This window comes from Alligator sinensis, unplaced genomic scaffold (assembly GCF_000455745.1).
Source record: "Alligator sinensis unplaced genomic scaffold, ASM45574v1 scaffold1801_1, whole genome shotgun sequence".
Classification (NCBI taxonomy): domain Eukaryota; kingdom Metazoa; phylum Chordata; order Crocodylia; family Alligatoridae; genus Alligator; species Alligator sinensis.
In genome coordinates this window covers 454,315-472,712 of record NW_005842608.1, presented here as the reverse complement: position 1 = coordinate 472,712, position 18,398 = coordinate 454,315, and the positions used below count along the sequence as shown (strand labels likewise).

General features: G+C 41.9%; 1 protein-coding gene across 3 annotated transcripts in view; it reads left to right on the top strand.

Moving 5' to 3' along the window:
- AKAP10 (A-kinase anchoring protein 10) overlaps positions 1 to 17,700 on the top strand; it is a 29,797-nt gene extending 12,097 nt beyond the window's left edge. For 2 of the 3 annotated variants that reach the window (XM_025214822.1, XM_006033098.3), the window contains exons 3-15: positions 1,096 to 1,278; positions 2,315 to 2,866; positions 5,334 to 5,432; positions 6,037 to 6,121; positions 6,528 to 6,651; positions 7,746 to 7,882; positions 9,149 to 9,293; positions 10,119 to 10,295; positions 12,682 to 12,791; positions 13,399 to 13,481; positions 14,080 to 14,132; positions 14,902 to 14,997; positions 15,917 to 17,700. In XM_025214822.1, the coding sequence (XP_025070607.1) occupies positions 1,096 to 1,278; positions 2,315 to 2,866; positions 5,334 to 5,432; positions 6,037 to 6,121; positions 6,528 to 6,651; positions 7,746 to 7,882; positions 9,149 to 9,293; positions 10,119 to 10,295; positions 12,682 to 12,791; positions 13,399 to 13,481; positions 14,080 to 14,132; positions 14,902 to 14,997; positions 15,917 to 15,922 (1,850 nt within the window). In that variant the 3' untranslated portion in view covers positions 15,923 to 17,700. The remainder of the gene's footprint in view (positions 1 to 1,095; positions 1,279 to 2,314; positions 2,867 to 5,333; positions 5,433 to 6,036; positions 6,122 to 6,527; positions 6,652 to 7,745; positions 7,883 to 9,148; positions 9,294 to 10,118; positions 10,296 to 12,681; positions 12,792 to 13,398; positions 13,482 to 14,079; positions 14,133 to 14,901; positions 14,998 to 15,916) is intronic. The other variant, XM_025214823.1, reaches the window with a different exon arrangement.
- Positions 17,701 to 18,398: the final 698 nt, after the last annotated feature.

Here is an 18,398-nt window from a genome sequence, read left to right as displayed (position 1 = left end):
AGCTGTAAAGCTATTAAAACAGGCTTTTTTGACGCATCAGTAAAATTAATTGGTAGGAATTGGCTCCCTGAGGTGGTAATGGGCTTGGATAAAGCATTTTCTATTCTCCACCAGGGTCAGGAGGTGAAAGGCCATCTAGACTGGCATCCTAGTCAAATTTATTATCTCCAAAGTCTGCAGAACTGTTTGAGTGTGTGTGTTCTCTATAGGCAGACAAGGTTCCTTGGGTGAATTTGATATCTTTTATTAGACCAACCCAAATGGTTGGAGAATAGTTATTAAATTAAGCAAGCTTTCGGATTCAAAAACCCTTCGTCAGGCTAAGGAAGCTACAGCAGTTGGTGTGTGCTCTTCCTGGATGGATGTGTTCTCTATAGCCATTTAACAGTAAGACGTTTAGGCCTGTGAAAGAAATGCTTGCTTGTGATAGGAACCTGACTTTTGTCTTATTTCTGCTCAGATTCAGGCAGCCAACATGAACGTTGTTCTGAAAAGGACTACAGCAGTTTTTGAAACTAATACTTACATTCTGCATATCATTTTCTTTGTTTGTTGCTGCTTACTGTACTCTCCAGCAGCAATCAAAGAGAGAGAATTTTGGAAAAGTTAAATATTCCTGTTAAAGTTCATAGACGATTCATAGTGTTGGCAGTCTTGCCATGTTAAAAGCTTTCACAAGGAGGAAGAGAAATAGATCTGCACATCTTGAATGACGTAGCTGATGTCACTGTATTGTCACATTATTGGAAAAACCTAAGACAACTGTGGCAGCACTTGTAAATGAACAGGGCAGATTTGGGGAATTGCTATTCCTTACATGAACTTCAATTTGGAGTCTTTGGCTTATCTGTGAACAAGTATGGATGGGGGAGGCAGGTTCTCCTATACTCAGACTTAAGGGATCTTATTAATGTGGAGAAGCCCTCTTATTTCTGGCATGTTTACTGTAGCCAAACAAAGCGAGTACTGCCATGAAGCAATAACAAGGATAGAGTTGGACAAAATTTCCAAGTCGTCTGATATTTAGCATGCAACGCTGCACAGAAAAGGTCATATTTTTCCCTTTTTTTTTAATCGGTCTTGTCTTGATTCCAGCTGCAATACCAGTACATTCCCCTCAGAGAAGCACTAGAAACCATGCCTTGCTGGAGGCTGCTGGACCAAGCCATGTGGCAATTAATGCCATCTCCGCCAACATGGACTCTTTTTCTAGCAGTCGGACAGCTGCCCTTAAGAAGCAGCCAAGTCACATGGAGGCTGCTCATTTTGGAGACTTAGGTAAGATTTCTGCTCTTGGTTATTACAGTCAGTCGTGCCTTCTGCATATTCTATACGTAGCATCTCTGCAGTCCACTACCACTAGGTTATTTTGAGCTTAGTATGTTTTACACTTGAGGCTTGGAGCTTGCAGCTCGCCAGCCATGAATCTGTAGTAGAGGCCACTGCAGCAACATCAGAGCAGCTGGCTTTGCAAGGCACCCATTGTAAAAATGTCTTGTTTGGTTTAACCTAAAACTAGCCCAGAAGAATAATCTTGGAGAGTGCTTACTAACCTTTTTGAAGCAAGCTGTTTATATGCAGCAGGCAAAACGTGGTGAGATTTGCCCAGCAAGTCAAGAGAATGCTTACCAATATCTCACCAGCTAGATGCATTTGGAAGTAAAATAACCACCGCCAAAAAACAAGGGATTTTTCTGTTCGGTTTCCTCGTTGCGCTAGGCATGTTCAGCAAGCATCCTGTTAGCTCTTGTGATGCTGCTAAATGTACTGCCCATTATATACCAGTTGTGCTAATGAATGATGGCGCAGCATGTGAACAGAGGCACATTCAGTCTGAAGTATTGTCCGTAGATTCCCTAAGGACTTGTACACGCAGGCTGGGTTTTGTTGGGGAAAGTAAAGGTGATGGGTGGAGTGGCTCTGTCAGTTTTCAGTGTGTGCAAGCATAGGATGTGGGTTGTGGGAAGTGGAGCAAACCGCAGTGTGGGCAGATCGGCTTTCCCTTCTACCTCACATGATCTCTCAACCCCTTGCTGCATGCCTGGGATTACTTACGTAAGGCCTCTTTGGGCACAGGTCCTTGGTACGCTGGTGGAACAGTCAGATGTTTGTCCATCTAAGAATAGGGTCAGGTAGAAAATGCTTTTAAAGTGGTACACCACTCTGCTTTCTATTTGCTGGTTGGTAGGGGAGGCTTTTTCCCTCAAACTTTTATGTGGGGCCTCAGAAGCCCTGTCTCTGCTAGTGCATTTTGATTAGGTACCAGAACGGCAGTTTTATAAAGCTCTAATTTCTTTTGATGTGTTTTCTTTAGGGCGATCGTGTCTGAATTATCAGGCTCAAGAGACCAAATCAAGCCTTTCAAAGACTCTTGAACAAGTCTTGCAAGATAGTGTTGCTCTCCCTTATTTTATCCAGTTTATGGAACTGCGTAGAATGGAACATTTGGTTAAATTCTGGTTAGAGGCTGAAAGCTTTCACTCCACATCATGGTCCCGCATCAGAGCACATAGCTTGAACACCATCAAGCAGAGTTCGCTGGCAGAGCCAGTGTCTCCCTCTAAACAGCTGGAAGCCACAGTATCTTCTCCAACTGATTTGCTTGATGAAAGATTGGAGGATTCTGGCACAGTCCATCTGCTCCTGAGCAAAAGAGTGGCAACAACCAAGAATGATAGAACTAGCAACGTTCAGAACCACTTGCTTTCAAGCCAGCATAGTGACAGTGCCGGTGTCCTTCATTTTGGAAAATCTGAGGCAGGGACCCACTTTCTTCCAGCTGAACAAGAGCCTTCCAAGCTTACAGTATCAAACAGAAACAGCCCCTCTTCTACACTAAAAGACTTGTCAGGAAAACTAATGAAAAGTAAGTGCGTCACTTAATCTCGTGCATGCTCAGTTCCTCAGTCACGTGTGCTCAAGCAGAGGGTGAGTAAACCTGTAGGAACGACACAAAATATTCTAAATGTCTTTCGTGTACTTTGCCAACACACATTTCACCTTGCTTAAAGAAAACGGCTAACTCATTGCCAATTTAATAACTTGTCGCATTAGCAGAGAAGAAGGATACTACATACTCCTTAATCAAAGTTTCAGATTCTTGAACTAGATTCATTAATTCAGATTCGTAATGACCAAGTTGTGGATTTTCTAGTCTTGCTTGCTCTGCTTCCTACAAAAGCAACTCGCCCAAGGAGATGGCATAAATTGGAGGGTGGATCAGTCTTAAGGTTAAGAGATCTGGCTTGTAGATTCATGGGTGGCTTGGGTATTCATGGACTTGTGTGCCTTCCATTGATGGGGGAGGGAGTGGCTGGCCATGTGTTTGGAGAGGAAACTAAAGGGTCCCTTTAACAAACACAAATCGCTTTAAGAAACAGCATTTCTTGGAAGTACAAGAGGATGCCCTCACTGGTGGGCTTGGAAACCATCGTGATGAAAAGAGAGTGGATTCTTGCAGGTCTGTTCAGCTGTTCCACCTTTAGAATATACTCTTGGTAGCAAGAATTGAAAAAAATGTATGTTTTTGAAAACAGGAACTTTTAAGATGCCGCATAGGTGAGCATTTACATTAAATGACTTGCATCTTTGGAATAAGCCAGGCTCTTCAAAAAAATCTGTGTATTTACATATTATGCTGTCAAACAGACTCCAACACCATAGCATCCTGACATCAGCTAGAGTCCCTGTTCCTACCCGGGTAGTCTTTGAAATGAAGCAGTCGTTGCAGTGGTAGCCCAGCTGTACATTGCATGGGGGCATGTGGGAGGTGTTGGGGTGAGAGACTCCATACCCATGGTTGTATGCACCAATATCATTAGGTTCCTTTTCTCATCTTCTCTCAGAGAAATACTGGATTTTACATGATACTTGCTTCTGCCCTTTCTCATGTAGTTAAGGTGGAAGGTCTTTGGGGCTTGGGAGCATTTCTCAGATATCTCTACAGCATCTAAAATATGTGTTCATCCTGATTGAGGCCTCTAGTTGCTGTTGGAACAAAAAAATTGCAGGAACTGAATCTTTTTTTTTTTTTAAGCAGCCTACAGGGCCTCAGGCATAATGACAAAAACATCAGGCAGTGTTCAAGATTGGTAGAAAACCCAAAGTATTGTTATGGGGTTCTTTTGACCTCTTGCTAAATGGAAGTGTAAAAACTAGTTAAATGGCCGTTGTATGTAAATATTTTCATTACAATTAAAAATATATTTCTCTTTTGTACAACGGGAAGAACTGTTATTGTACTTGAAGCTTGTACATAGCGCCAGTCTCAGAACAGCAAGAACATGTAAAATGGTCCGTTCACCCCAATTTATATTTTGGAATAATTTCCAGTTGCCAATAGAAAGGTGTGTCAAAAAAAGTAAACTAAGTTCAATGCTGCTTTCTCTCAAATGCACTAGAAAGTATGGTCTACCGAATTCATTTGATCTGGGGAAACTGGATTTATATTTAAATTCCCTGGAGTTAAATGAAAGTATACGTTTATGGTTATGTATTTAATAACAAAACTGTTTTTCCTGCAGTGCACCTCAGTGAAATAGAAGGTTGTAAAATAGATCTACGGCTGTTTGTATTATTCAAACTGAGTAATTAGTCTAGTTTTAATTGGTTATATTTATGGGCCTTTGCCTCCATTTTTGAATAATAGAAATAGACTTTTTAAGCAAGCTGTCTCTCTGAGGCTAAAAGCAAATGCACTTTGTATTAGTAGTGCCAAGCTAAAGAGAAATGTCTGACATTGCATGGCTTGGTAATGAAACTTTTTTTTGACTATTTTCTTTCAGAGGTGGTATTTTGTAATGTTTTCATTATTTCAGTAAGTTTCCCTTTCTATACGAGTTTGGGGCAACAGCACTGATGAAAAACGGAAGATGAATGTATTGATCTTTTTACTAGAGAACCTCCATTAAAAATGCTAAAATGCCACAGTAATGCAGCAGCTTTCTGCCCTGCTGTCCTGAGGGCCAGAACTTGGGAGTTTTCTTGGGATTCTTACTTCTGAAGCATGCATATGAGGTACTGGCGTGCCACTGTTGCAGTGTTGTTGGCCTGTCTGATGGGTATTGAGGGTTGTATATCTATTTTGTTCCGTCAGTTGATCCCCAAAGTATTCCTTCTGGTGGCCCAGAGCATGATGTGATCTGGGCAGAGCCAGGGTTGTTTATGATGAAAATTGATATTAGGAGGGTGAAATAGTGAATGAAGTGCGGAGGAAAGATGAGAGGACTGATGGATACTCTTAAATTGGGTTCTTGCTGTTCTGAAAACCAAATGCTTGCCTTTTCCCCCTCTATATCAATAAATTTAAAGCTCAATGTGTTTCCTCCCTTTAGGTATAGAACGGGACGCAGTTAATACTTTTACCAAATATATTTCTCCAGATGCTGCTAAACCAATTCCTATTACAGAAGCAATGAGAAATGATATAGTGGGTAAGAACATACCATTTAACGTTGAAGATTTGGCTCAACCCCACTGTATTTTAATTTTGCCTTCCCTGCCCCCTTCACTTCAAAGAAAACAACCCAAAAACTAAGCTATTGGTTGTGCCCCAGAACTTTTGTTGTGCCAGCAGAAGTGCTTTTTCTTATAGGTTGATGACATCAGCAATAAAAAGCTGGTAAAATATACTGAAATACCACAGAATCCCTTGATCCTGCTGCTGCTTATTGCTGTAGCATATGAGCATTTCACAAACACGAATGGATTTGCCCTCTTAATGCCATTCTGCACTGCAGAAGTATTATAATCTCCAGTTTACTGGTAGAAAACAGGAATGTGTGCCTCACCATGTCAGGAGTAAAATCTGGAACTGCTGAGTCCCTGTCAGCAAGGTCTGTCTTCTTATTTTATGAACTTTAGCGCTATAGTTTTTATAGCGTAATAAAATATACTATCTTATATTTGCACTGTTAGAACTGGCTAATCCCAGTGTGTTTGAACTTGATTTTTTTTTTTAATAGATTTATTTCCACTCATGTCTTTCAGCTGAATAAAACCAAATGTATGCTAAATTCAGTCTGGTCTCTTTTATAGCAAAGATTTGTGGGGAAGATGGACAAGTGGATCCTAACTGCTTTGTTACAGCACAGTCAATAGTGTTTAATGCAATGGAACAAGAGTAAGTTGATTTCATGGTTTGGTTTCATTATGCGTGTTCTTGGGCTAAAAGCACTTCCATAAAGATAAGGATGTATACCTCCATATGTGCAGACATTAGGGACAGATTTTAACTATGCCGAGTCATTTGCCTGGTGCCCTTAGACTTGAAACAGTCTGTCTCCATACAAAAAACCACCTCCTTTCCTGCTCAGTACATTCTCACAATTGTTTCGGTGAGGGATTTTACTAAATGCCACACCTAGAAACTTAGCCTCTTTCAATTCTTACCAATATCATGCACTCACCTGCTTTCTGTCTGCTCAATTTATAAGAGGCTTGAGGGCAAGGATCAGATTTTATTTATGAAGTGTTGTGTCTGCTTTTGGTTCCTGATAGTTGATCGTTATTGTTCTGTTCACGCGCAGGCACTTTAGTGAATTCTTGCGAAGTCACCACTTCTGTAAATACCAGATTGAGGTGCTGACCAGTGGGACTGTTTACCTGGCTGACATACTCTTCTGTGAATCAGCACTGTTCTATTTCTCAGAGGTATGGTACAGTAAAGCCACGCATGTTATAAAAGCTGGAACAGAGAGCTCTGCATACTAGAAAACACTGATGAGTGTTCTGGGGAAAACTGCAGTAAACTGCTTCCTGTCCATCTGTGCAGTTGTTGCAGACCGCTCACTTTTGTAATGGATTTTAGACTAAGCCTTCACACATTTCTTCTCCAAGTTAAAGTAATCCATTGTAGCAATGTCTCTTTGCTTTGAAGCAAGGCTTTGCCTGCAATAATTTATTCTCTTGCCACATAAGGTGCTAGTAGTCTCAGTATCAATAAAGCACTTTGAGAGCCTGGAAGTACCAAGAATTTTTATAACAGAGTGAGACCATTATCTCCTTAATTAAGCTGTTAATGGGAAGAATAGTTTGTTGTCTGGGCTTTTAGCCGTTTAATTATTTTGCCCAGTGAAGCATTGACTAGATGTCTGAGGCAGGTTGCTGGTCTTGGTCATTGTGGGTGTCAAGTCCAAAGCCTCTAGGTTCATATGAGGATAACGTCAGGCCAAAATGTGGCAGGGTGAACATGTGAATCTGGAGTGCTTTCAGAGTGGCACTGCCTGCTAGGCTTGGGGAATGCAGCATGCCAACAGGGCAAAACTGCCTGAATAGGGTAGTGAGCGGTACAGGCGACATGGGCTCATATCTTGGAGCAGCAGGGTAGGATGCCATGCTGTGTTCAGTGTTCTGTTGAGATAAGTTATACACAGTGTAAGATGATTTTCTGTGTTCCTCTGTCTTTTTTAGTCTGACACAGGTATTTGTAATCAACTAAGAATCATCTGTGAGCCAAACAGTGAAGTGTGTTTGCCTGTTCTTTTGTTAATGATTTCTGCTTTGTGTTTTTAATTGACACATGTAGACAGACTTAATCCCTGCTTTGTATAACAATACATCTGAGCGTCCAGAAGCCTACATGGCATCTGCCCTGATAACAGTTGTATATGCATGAATTATGTTTTAAATAAAAGTGAATTTGAAAAGGGAGCAGGTCTCCTGTGTTCCCCTTCCACTTCTTGGCTAAAGTCTCTGCTTTAATTTTCCTGTAAAGGTTATTTCATATTTCTTAATTTCCCTTCTAGTACATGGAGAAGGAAGATGCAGTTAATATATTACAGTTCTGGTTGGCAGCAGATAACTTCCAGTCTCAGCTTGCTGCCAAAAAGGGCCAGTATGATGGTCAGGAGGCACAGAACGATGCCATGATCTTATATGACAAGTGAGTCGTTCTCCTGGTTGTTTGCTTCCACAACCCTGTTCTGATTAATCCTGCGCTTGCATGCGTCACCCTGTATACAAGGATCCATTTCCAAGTACATCTTGCATTCTTGGATGCTTGGTGTAGAAAGGGTGAGACATACATGCTTGGAAAGCCTGTTTTTTGAGAAGACCTCCAAAGTGTGTGCTTAGTGAAACTGAGCATAAGGAATGAAAAAGGTCATGCAAAAAAAGCTTTTGAGAAACGTTTTCAGTTGTTCTTCTCATTACATAAGAATACTCATTCTTGTCTGTCTCATTTTTGCTGAAGGACTCTCTGGGTGCTTGTCGAAACTGTGACCTTACAATATCTGAAGTGCTGGGCAGCGGGAGGGGAAGGATTTGTTAGTCATGCATTTGTTCTGTTTTTTAAAAGGGGTAAAAGGGGGTTCAGATATACTGGTGAAAGAGAAACTCTTTAATAACGATTCAGACACCCTCCCTCTTTCAGCAGAAGGCTGAGAGAGCTTCCCACTAATCTTCCTAGGAGTCCTCCAGGAAAACGGGTAGGACAAAATTTATTTCTGCTATTTCAAAAGATTTTCCAAGAAGACTTTTCTTTTAAAAAAAAAAAAAGAAGAAGAAGAAAGAAAGAAAAAAAGAAGGGGGGAAAAATAAACTTCTTGGATGTAATAAAGAAGCAAAACCAGGCCCCAGCCATATAACTTATCCGCTTCGCTTTTGCATGTTGCTTTTAACTATGTAATTACCTAACTGAATAAAAATAATCAAAGGTGCTTTTGAAGAGGCTTGTTTTAAAAGCGTTACCCCTGACCCCAAGCTGTGCTGAATTTATTTCCTGCTCTGGTAGGGGGCTGATAGCTAGTAAAAGAGGAAACTGTCCTGCACCAATTTCTAATTAACAGTGCCCTCAAAATCCCTGAAATCAGTTGTTTAATAACACAATTAAAATCAAGTAAAAGTTTTTCTTAAGGATTTTGCCTGCCTCCATCTTCTGCTTTATAATACTGTGAATGCTGCACTGCCCATCAGTCATCATATAATGTACTTTATTCCATTTACTCTTGCATTAGGTAAGGATAAGAACAACTTGTGTCCTTGCTTCAAGGATCTTTTTCCCTAGACTTTTCAGTTGTACATTTTGAAGCCAGCACCATCTAGTGGCCATAACCTGATTGATCGCGGTCTGTGGAAAGGACAGATTTTGCCTGTCTGAAAAGTCTGGAAACCCTTTTGTGTTGCGTTCTTCCACTGTCCTGTGCTGCAGGTACTTCTCCCTTCAAGCTACGCATCCTCTTGGGTTTGATGACGCTGTGCGATTAGAAATTGAATCCAATATCTGCAGGGAAGGAGGCCCGCTCCCGAACTGTTTTACTACTCCCTTACGGCAGGCCTGGACTACCATGGAGAAGGTGAGAGTGCTTTTTCGGAAAACCTTGGAAGCTGAAAGAAGTGCCAGAGTATCAATCATAGATTGCCTTTCCCCTTTTCTAATTTTTGTCTGGTCTTTTAGTTGATCACTTTGGGAGCAAACTGGTTGGTTAGGATTGTTCCTTCAACTTGCTAGAGTGCGTTGTCACTTCTGTTTTTAAGTGGTCAAAGCAAAAAGAAGACTGGCCTGCAAGCTAATGGATTTGATAAACTGTTTCCCTCTGGACATGCTCCTTTCTTTGTTTTGCCTCTGTCCACCTATGCGATGTATAGAAGGTGGCCTGTTCAAACATCAACAGTTGGTCATTAAGAGGTCCTTTTTAATGTCTTGGTAGTTGTGTAGCTGCAGCATATCTGATACTATTCAGCATATCCAAATCCAGTGAATAGTGGTTTGATTTGTTTTTTGGAGCTGCTAAAAAATTATGAGCAATGTAGCAAAAAAGTTTCATCTTACCAGGGTAGAGCCAGACTTTTTGCAAGGGACAAATGCACAACATCTTCAGAGACTGAAACAAGAATTTAATAATAGAGAGATTTTACATTTAAATCACATTGAAGTATAATGTGAATTTAGAGTAGTGCAGCTGCTATTCCTGAATGAGTTGGGTGGGGGGCACTTTTGGTTCTGTGAGTTAAAGGTCCATGCAAGGACTCTTCATCCTAATAACTTCCATAACCATATAAGCCTTTAGCTTCTAAGTATGGTCAGATGTCCGTTCTCTGTCCTGTGAGTGTCATGCTACCCATCCAATGCAATCTTCTGCACCTGTCATCAATGAAAGAAACTCCCTTTGTTTCTCTAGGTTTTTTTACCTGGCTTCTTGTCCAGCAACCTCTATTACAAATACTTGAATGATCTCATCCATTCAGTACGAGGAGATGAATTTGCAGGAGGGAATATTGCACTAACTCTTCAAGGCCCTCATAGCACTCCTGACAATGACTCTCACACAGGTGGCCCTGAAGGCTCTGCCTCCCAGGTAGGGATTTCTTTACTTCCATCCTAATACCAGATGTAGTCAGTATTCTGTTACGATATCAAAACTGGCATGTATTAAGGGGACATTTTCATGTGGCATAAGTTTCACATTAACATTTGTCTACCCTTTTAAAATCTCTCACAGTAGAAAATGTAGCTTCCACTTTCACATCTTTCTAAAATCAATAAAAGCAATTACTTTAAAAATACAATGCAGTATGTGGAGCTAAACCTAAGCAGTGTTGTGCCATTTTCTAAAATCTACCGCTCATGCATCGCTTTAAGATGGTAGAAAATACATACATGGCTATAGAATAAATTATTCTTGAAGACTGAAGGAACAAACACAATTAGAAAGCAGTGGGGAACACTTCCTAGCACAATAGTGGTTATAACGTTGTCTTCAGAAACAGCAATTTATTTTCCAACAATCCCAGTTTGCAGCACTGTGCTTTCTCCCAGCCTTCCTTTTCTTACTGTAGCTATTGGCAAATGCTGACTTGTGTTGCCAACTCTGAATCAGTTGCTATACAGTTAAACAGTGCGAGTTGTGTGTCTTAGGTTGTGTCTACAATAGGATATTAATCACTGGAATAAAGTTGTTATTTATAGGCATGGGTTAAAAGTGTAGGAATTAAGCAGGGTGTTCAGGGGCAAAACTATCTTCTAGCACAGCAGGTGTTCCTGGTTTTCTGTCTCTGTAGATCTTGTGCTGCCTTTCTCCAGGTAGGTAGCTATGTTGATTGGACTGGTAGGGGAAGATTATCTTCTCTCCTGACTTGGAAAAACAGCTCTGGTGCCTTGCTCTGTCTTGGGAGGAACGTGCTTGTAATGAGCTGCGTCATGTGGTGCTGATAAGTGGACTTGTTCTGTCTCCATTGGGTAAAGCTGAAGATATCGCAGCTTCTGTTGTGAAGTTTAGGGATATAAAGGTCCACTGCTCTTTAGGAGAATATGATCACTGAATAGAGCTAGTTTAATTCTCTTCTTCTCTGAGCCGTATAGAGGTGAGTGCAGCTGAATTATTTGGCTGGTTTCTTTGGAGAGCGATTAGGTCTCCCCACTGTGTTCAGTGCTACTTCCATAGGTGAAAGCCTAGTTGTAGCTCAACTTGAGCTTTCCCCTTGTCTTCATTAATGCCACCCCTGGCTTCCCCACCCCAGTGGCAGCATTTCATATAGGGGTCCAGACCCGGAAGTTGCCGAAGGAACTGTCCTGACTCACTTCTAACCTGGACTTGTTGCTAACATAGTTTTAGTTCTGTACATGCGGAATTCAAATATCAGACAGGGCAGTATATAGCACTGGACTCCAGGGAAGCAGAAAGTGAGTTCACTAGAGACATTGAAATCAATTTTCAGACAAACCCAGCTAAAAGAGTCCCGGTCTGCCTAATCAAGGCAATTGTATTGATGTTGACTTCATTGCAGATGCTGTCTTGGACAGGGTCTCAAACTAGAAATTGAGTTACCTGCTCTTAATTCTTTGATTTTTGGCATCACTTAGCTTGGGAGGGAGGGGATCAACTCGCTGGCCTGCTGGATCTTCTTTTTTGGAAAGTTTCATTGCCAGATGGACTAAGCAGAACAAACAGGTGGGACTTAGCCAGTCTCTGCCATTTACCTTGCTTAAAGAGAGCGTTCAGAAATAAATAAAATGTTGCATTTTGTCGTGTAAATAGTAAAGTAATTATTACAAAGCGGTATGTCTCTAGAAACAGATTTTTTGTGTACCTTTACTTTAAAATACACCAAGCACAGAAACCCTGCGTGTTAGCTGATTATGAGGCAGCTGCCACTAAAGCTTCAGTTCTGGTTCAGCATGTTAGTGGGTCAGGGCATGTGTATATTCTCCAGCTGTCACTTAAATCCTTTTTTTCTTGACTTGAATTTATCCAGCCTGGAAAGTAAAAGTGCTGTTTTCTGTACATGGGGGAACGTAATGTGTTTGACTGGAAGCCTGTCTCGTTATCTGCAGATAATCCACATGCTTACCAAGTAGAGGGCAGGAATTAGTTCAGTTGCTAAGAGCTTTGGAGGTAATGAGCTCTGTATCTTCGATGTGGAAATGACGATGTGCACGCGCACACACAACTACTTAGCTATACTTTAAAAGCATCTTTAAATATACATTTGTTGACACGCACATTGTACGTTTGGCATTTTTTATAATCCGTTCATATAACTGTTCTCCCACCATCCATTTAAAAGCAACATCAGACTGATGTTAGGCTCCATGTGTTGTGCAGTGGGAGGCTGAGGAATCTTTGTGCCCACTTAAATTCTGTCAGGCTCTCTCATAGCGTGTAAAAGAGCTAATATGTCGCATGTGCTAAGTGGCTGTTAGTTCTCTGCATTTGGCACTAATATTTAGAATTTCTGTTGTAGTCCAGTGTCAAAAAGGCTAATGTTAAAATCCTGAAAAATTTTGATGAAGCAATAATTGTAGATGCTGCAAGTCTGGATCCAGAAACTTTGTATCAACGAACATATGCAGGGTAAGGTTCATTGTCTTTATTCTTTCCAGCCTGCTTCACCTCTGTTCCATCCGTGTTGTGTCTTGTGTTAGGCGTGTGTGTAAATAGCTGTAGCGCTGCCGCGTTCCAGTAGAATCGGGTTGAGGAGAAACGTTAAACTTTTTAGGCAGCCACATAAGGTAACCGAACACTGGATGTGTTGCCCAAAGTCAGCTGGCCTCTTCCTCGAATAGTGCAAGTGGAGTTTGGTCTCTTACCCACTTGAGTGCCACTGCATTGACCTTTGGGGGTGGGAAGTGGACAGGCCCAGCCCAGCTCGTTTAAACCAGGAGAGGAGGACAGTTGAGTATCAGTCACGAGGCCTGAAAGCCAGAAGTGGTATGTGCACTGGTTTTGGGACCCCCAGTTGAAGGACCTGTCTTTTTCCTTTCAAAGTGGATCTCACTGGGTAGTAATTCTGCCAGGGGCTCCTCAGCACTTCCCAGCGAGGTGGAGTATTGAGCGTTGCCAGCTCACAAAATTAGCGGGATCAGCCTGCCGCCTCGTCTCCTTGCTTTGCTAATGGGTAATGTTCTGTATTGCACTTTATGGCTAACCTACCAGTTCTGTCTGCTGCTCCTTACTGCAGGAAAATGACATTTGGGCGAGTCAGTGACCTTGGACAGTTTATCAGAGAGTCTGAACCAGAGCCTGATGTCAAGAAATCAAAAGGTTTTGCTTTTTTCTTCTTCTTTGGTTCTGTAGGTGGCTGGGATCAGAGCTGCTGCTTTTGGCAGCCATAGAGAGGTGCTCAAGGGATCATCCTCTGCAAAGGCAGGAAATCTGGCCTTTCTTCAGACGCATGCTGTTTTCCTGCTCCAGTTAAACTCACTGGGGAGGGCGGACAGTCTGGGGGAGAGGTGGGTGGTGGATGAAATCTAACAAGGAATGGAAAGCTGTTAAGAGCCGAGCTGATAATGAAATCCCTTATGGCTATAAACTTAAAATGATAGCAGGCTTTGCTGGCTAGGCTTCCTACCTAGTCCTGCAGTCCTTCTCCTCTGCACTTCTGACTGGATGCTGGGAGAGAGGAATGGGCCTGGCTCTGTGCCTGGAGCATCCTGGCTCCCCTTATAGCCAGGTTCTCCACATACTCTCCAGGGTGTTCCTCCTCACCCCCCCTCTCGACCTCCCTCTGCCTCAGCATGAGCAGCAGTGAGTCTTCCAGCCACTGGCTCAGAAAAGCAGCAGGGCTCTTTCAGGGACGACAGTTAAAACTGCCTGGCTGAGGTTGGTTGTTTTATTTTGCTTTTTCTTTCTCAACATCTAGGATCAATGTTCTCACAAGCAATGAAGAAATGGGTGCAAGGAAACACAGATGAGGTAGACTTCATTTTCAAGCAGTTTGTTTGAAGAATCTGAATTTACAGTTCAGGTTATGGATTTGGGAAATTCCACTTCTTCAGTCCTGACTCTTCTCTCTGCATTGTTCTTGTAACTGGAATGTCTGGCCCATCCACTTTCCTGGGTCAGACTGCCCAGTTCAGGAAATCTAATGGGCATTTCCCCCCACACCGCCCCACACACTTGAATGGTGTGACATTTTGGCATTCCCTCTTGGTTTTGGCAGTGTAATTGGAAATACCAAGTTTGCTGATTGGGGTTTGCTCATCGTGGCCACCTCTTAAGGGAAACAAGCTGAAAAGGGATGGGGGGAGCTCAGGTTCATAGATGACAGAGCAGCAGCATTCATTTTGTATAGATGGTGGTTGTTGGGTGGTATTGTTCTGTAGTGTCACTGTAAAGTGACTGCAGCAGCCAGGTTAAAAGCTGAATTCCCTGCTACGTTCTGATGTGGCTCCCTACAAAAGTGAATTGCAGTGCTGCTGTTGCTGCCAGGAAGTAGTTCATAACCTAACTCTGTTTATCTTAATTCCTGTTGATGCTAGCCGAGGAACTAGGATGGGGAGAAAGGGAGGGCACGGACTCGGAGATTGAGAGAGGGTAAAATTACTCCCATTCAGTAAATGGCATATGTAAATGGTTCTCTCTCGAGAGCTTTAAAGTACGGCTAGTCTAACGCTATGGTTTGGCCTGGGTGACTTCAGCACAACTATTTCATGCTACTTGCCCTGAAAACCTTTTGCCCTAGGCCCAAGAAGAGATGGCTTGGAGGATAGCAAAGATGATAGTCAATGACGTCATGCAGCAGGCACAACATGACCAGCCGTTGGAAAAAGTTACAAAAGTAAGAGCACGGGAACCTCAGCTGTCTTGATTTGCCCAGTGTGGCTTAAGCCAAACAGTAGGAAGAAGCAGCTTTTGCATGCTTTCCTCGGGAGTCTGGTACCTTCACAGTCTCTAAAGAATCTTATTAATTAAAGGGGCTGTCTTGTTTTGTTGCTGGATCAATATTGGAGTGCCTTCGCCCGTCTCAACCTTGCTATTTCAAGTTGACGAATGCTAGAACACTTGCTTAATGTACCAATAAAACTTGTTTAACAGCTTGGAAGCTGTTTCTTGCCAAATTTATCACTGTGCTACGTCTGTGTTATGAAGAGACTGGGAAGCCTAGTTCAGTTCCTTTTGATTTACCGTTATGTATTAGGTGTTTGCTATCTTTTAAATAGCATTTCTGATCATCTGCTCCTGTACAAGACTGTTTGCATTTTCCAGGTTGCAAAACAATTTTGATGCGGCAGTTGCTATTGACTGATGCTCTATTTTTCTTTAATCTCTTGGCTGGCATTGTCAGTCAGAACTTCTGAAAGCCAAAGATCACGGTGGAGTGTATGCACTCCTAGAAAAAAAAAAAAGCCACAAACATAGATTTGTTACTTCAGCATGCGACTGCCTTCCAGAGGCAGTGATATTTGAGTGATTTATACAATACGTTCACTTAACAGTTTGGAATTAAACTGTTTATGGCATATCTGAATAGAAGAAAAGGTCACTTAGAATAACATTTAAAATTAGCGAGTGGCTACAGATACCCTGCACTCAGTTAAACCAGTTCAGCTGCAATACATTGGAAGTTTCTTCATCAAAAACTTCCCCACCTATTTGGTGTCAACATTTGCAAATGTGACCTTTCCACTGCATGCTTGGTCTGTGGTGTTCAGCTGTCCTGTCTAGAATGAACTTTAATCCTATGTTTCCTTTTCCAGCTATGATTTTAGAAAAGCCAGAACAAGGAAATCTGGCTTTCTGCTTTTGAAGATATAGTAAACTTTCCCTTCCAGTGGATTCTTCTCTAACACAGCCAGTGAAAACAAAGCACTGTTTGCTCCAAGACGGCTAATCTCTCCCTCATTTAAAAGGAAGGATAAAAAGGAGACAAATCCTGTGTCTCTACTACAGAGTGCAAAGTAACGTTTGTTTTCCTCGTGCATGTGGCATTCACGATAATGAAGGTTTTTAAAGAGATGAAGAGGCAGTTCATGAACCCATCGCTAAGAAACTGGTCAGCTTCACCCTGTCTCGGAAGGAATTTTAAGCAAGCTATCTGGAACGGGACATGAGCCACACCAGGGAGGGGATAAGTTTTGCTGTAGTTCTCATTCTACTACTAAACTTTTTTGTTCTGTTTTTTTAAAACGTACAACTGCAAAGGCCTCAGGGTAGCTGCCCTCGCATCACCCACTGGAGCTGTGAACCTGAAATGTTGAACACGTCGGCAGAGACTGAGTGATCTTAAAAGCTTATAAGAGTTTATTTTTCCTTACTTGAACTAGATGAGCGTTTGCCTGTAAGATAACTGGACTTTACTTCATACCTGCATCAGTTTTGACAGGCATAAAATGGTCAGGAGTGAAGACTGGATGGTGTAGCTTATCCTGCCTGTGTCCGAGCTGTTACACCTACATGAACACGCACATTCCCCTGCTTCTAAAACACGGAAGACTTGCAGTCCAGTCTTTCACCTCTCCAGCTCTGATTCATTGCTCTGAGTCCAGCACGCTGCACTGAAGAGACTCTGCCCAGCAGACTTGCGTTGTCTTACTGTTCCATCCTACAAGTAGAAAAAAGAATTGCTCTCATGCGTTGTTGCCATTCTCCATAGCCTGCTCTCCTCAAACCAGTATAGTATCTATTCCCAGACGTTTGTTTTTAAGGGCTTGTTGTTTCATGACACTTGGCCTCTTTCTTTCCTCTGATCCCCATCCCTGTGGTTATTTTCAGCGTTTGCCATTTGTATAGCCTTTCATTTGTTTGCCATTTGGACAGCCTTTCACCCTGTCCCTGCACTTCTGTTCTTCTGATCTCCAGTGAGTCGATTCTGCAGAGCATACGAAGCACTCGAGGTGTCACTCCGTTACGTTATCACTGTCTTTTTATTGTAAAACATTTCTGTTTGGGGGTTTCATTTTATTCTTCCGATTTGCTTTTTCTCGAGCCTTGTGCAAAAAAAAATAAAAATCGCCGGATAAGAATTCTCAATCATCTCCAATTCTCAGACTGCCTTGATTGACTAGAAATTGTTATTCTGTTGCAATATTTGATTGTATAGGGGCACCTGGTATTGTCTATAAGAAGCAAAAAGGCTGTGTATAGGTTTTTTGGTACTATGTACCTCCTCTTATTTCTTTCATGCCCCAGTATTCATGTACTTAAAACATACTATATTTAATTGTGTTTTGATTTAAAGATATATATATAAATATTAAAATTTGTGTCAATTTTCTGTTTTGATGGAATTTGATTTTTCCTATGTATCTTTTAAACATGGGTCATCTCTTTTCACGGGGCTGGGTGGTGGGGGGGGAAATCCCCGAGTAGTCCTTGGCTAGTAAAGCTGGTCAGATGTTATCCTTGTATATACAAGATATATGTATATCTTGCATATTTTAAATTTTTTCAGGTGGAAACTATGCATATTGGTGTAAAATCAAAGCTGTTGTTTTTCATAAAAGAAAGTCTTTTGGGGTTTTTTTTTGTTTTGTTTTGTTTTTTAAAGGAAAAAGCACATCAGTAGACAGGCAGGCCTGTTGATGGTCCTTGTGCTGATAACTGGTTTGCTTGACCACTGACTGCTCAAAATGCAGCTATACTCACATTGAGAAATCTGCTACGCATCAGTTTTGAAAATCCAGGTAACTGATATGGATCAGGGCTTGTGCAATCTAAGATTTGATCATTAGTCTTCCAGTTGTAAATGCTTACCTGCATTGCTGTAGCAGGGGAGAGGGTCTCTCTAGATTCTCAGTGCAGTATATAGTTTTTTCCGTTACGGTGCCAAAGCATCCTACTGATAACGTGTGTCATTGGAAGTCTGAATTGCAACATTGCTAGGGACACCCAGCTCTCGGCAGACGGGTATTGTTCCAGCAAACGAGCGAAGCATTCCAAAGAACATCTGTTTGGGAAACAGCACTAAGCTGATGAAGGTTCAACTACCTGCTGCCCCTGCTTGGGTACAGCTACTCGAGTGCACAGGATAAAGCAGTGATTCTCTTTTACTCCCCTGAAATACTGAGGTGACAGGAAAAATAGTGAGGAGCCTTGCACGTTGTCACAAGTAACTGAGAGAGCTTTCCTTGCCTGTCCAACTTCTGAGGCTTCTAAATGTAAGTTGTTGCAAGTGTGGGATCCTAAAGAAGATGGGCAGGAAAGAAGAAAAGCTTCCAAATCTTGGTGGTAGATCAGAGT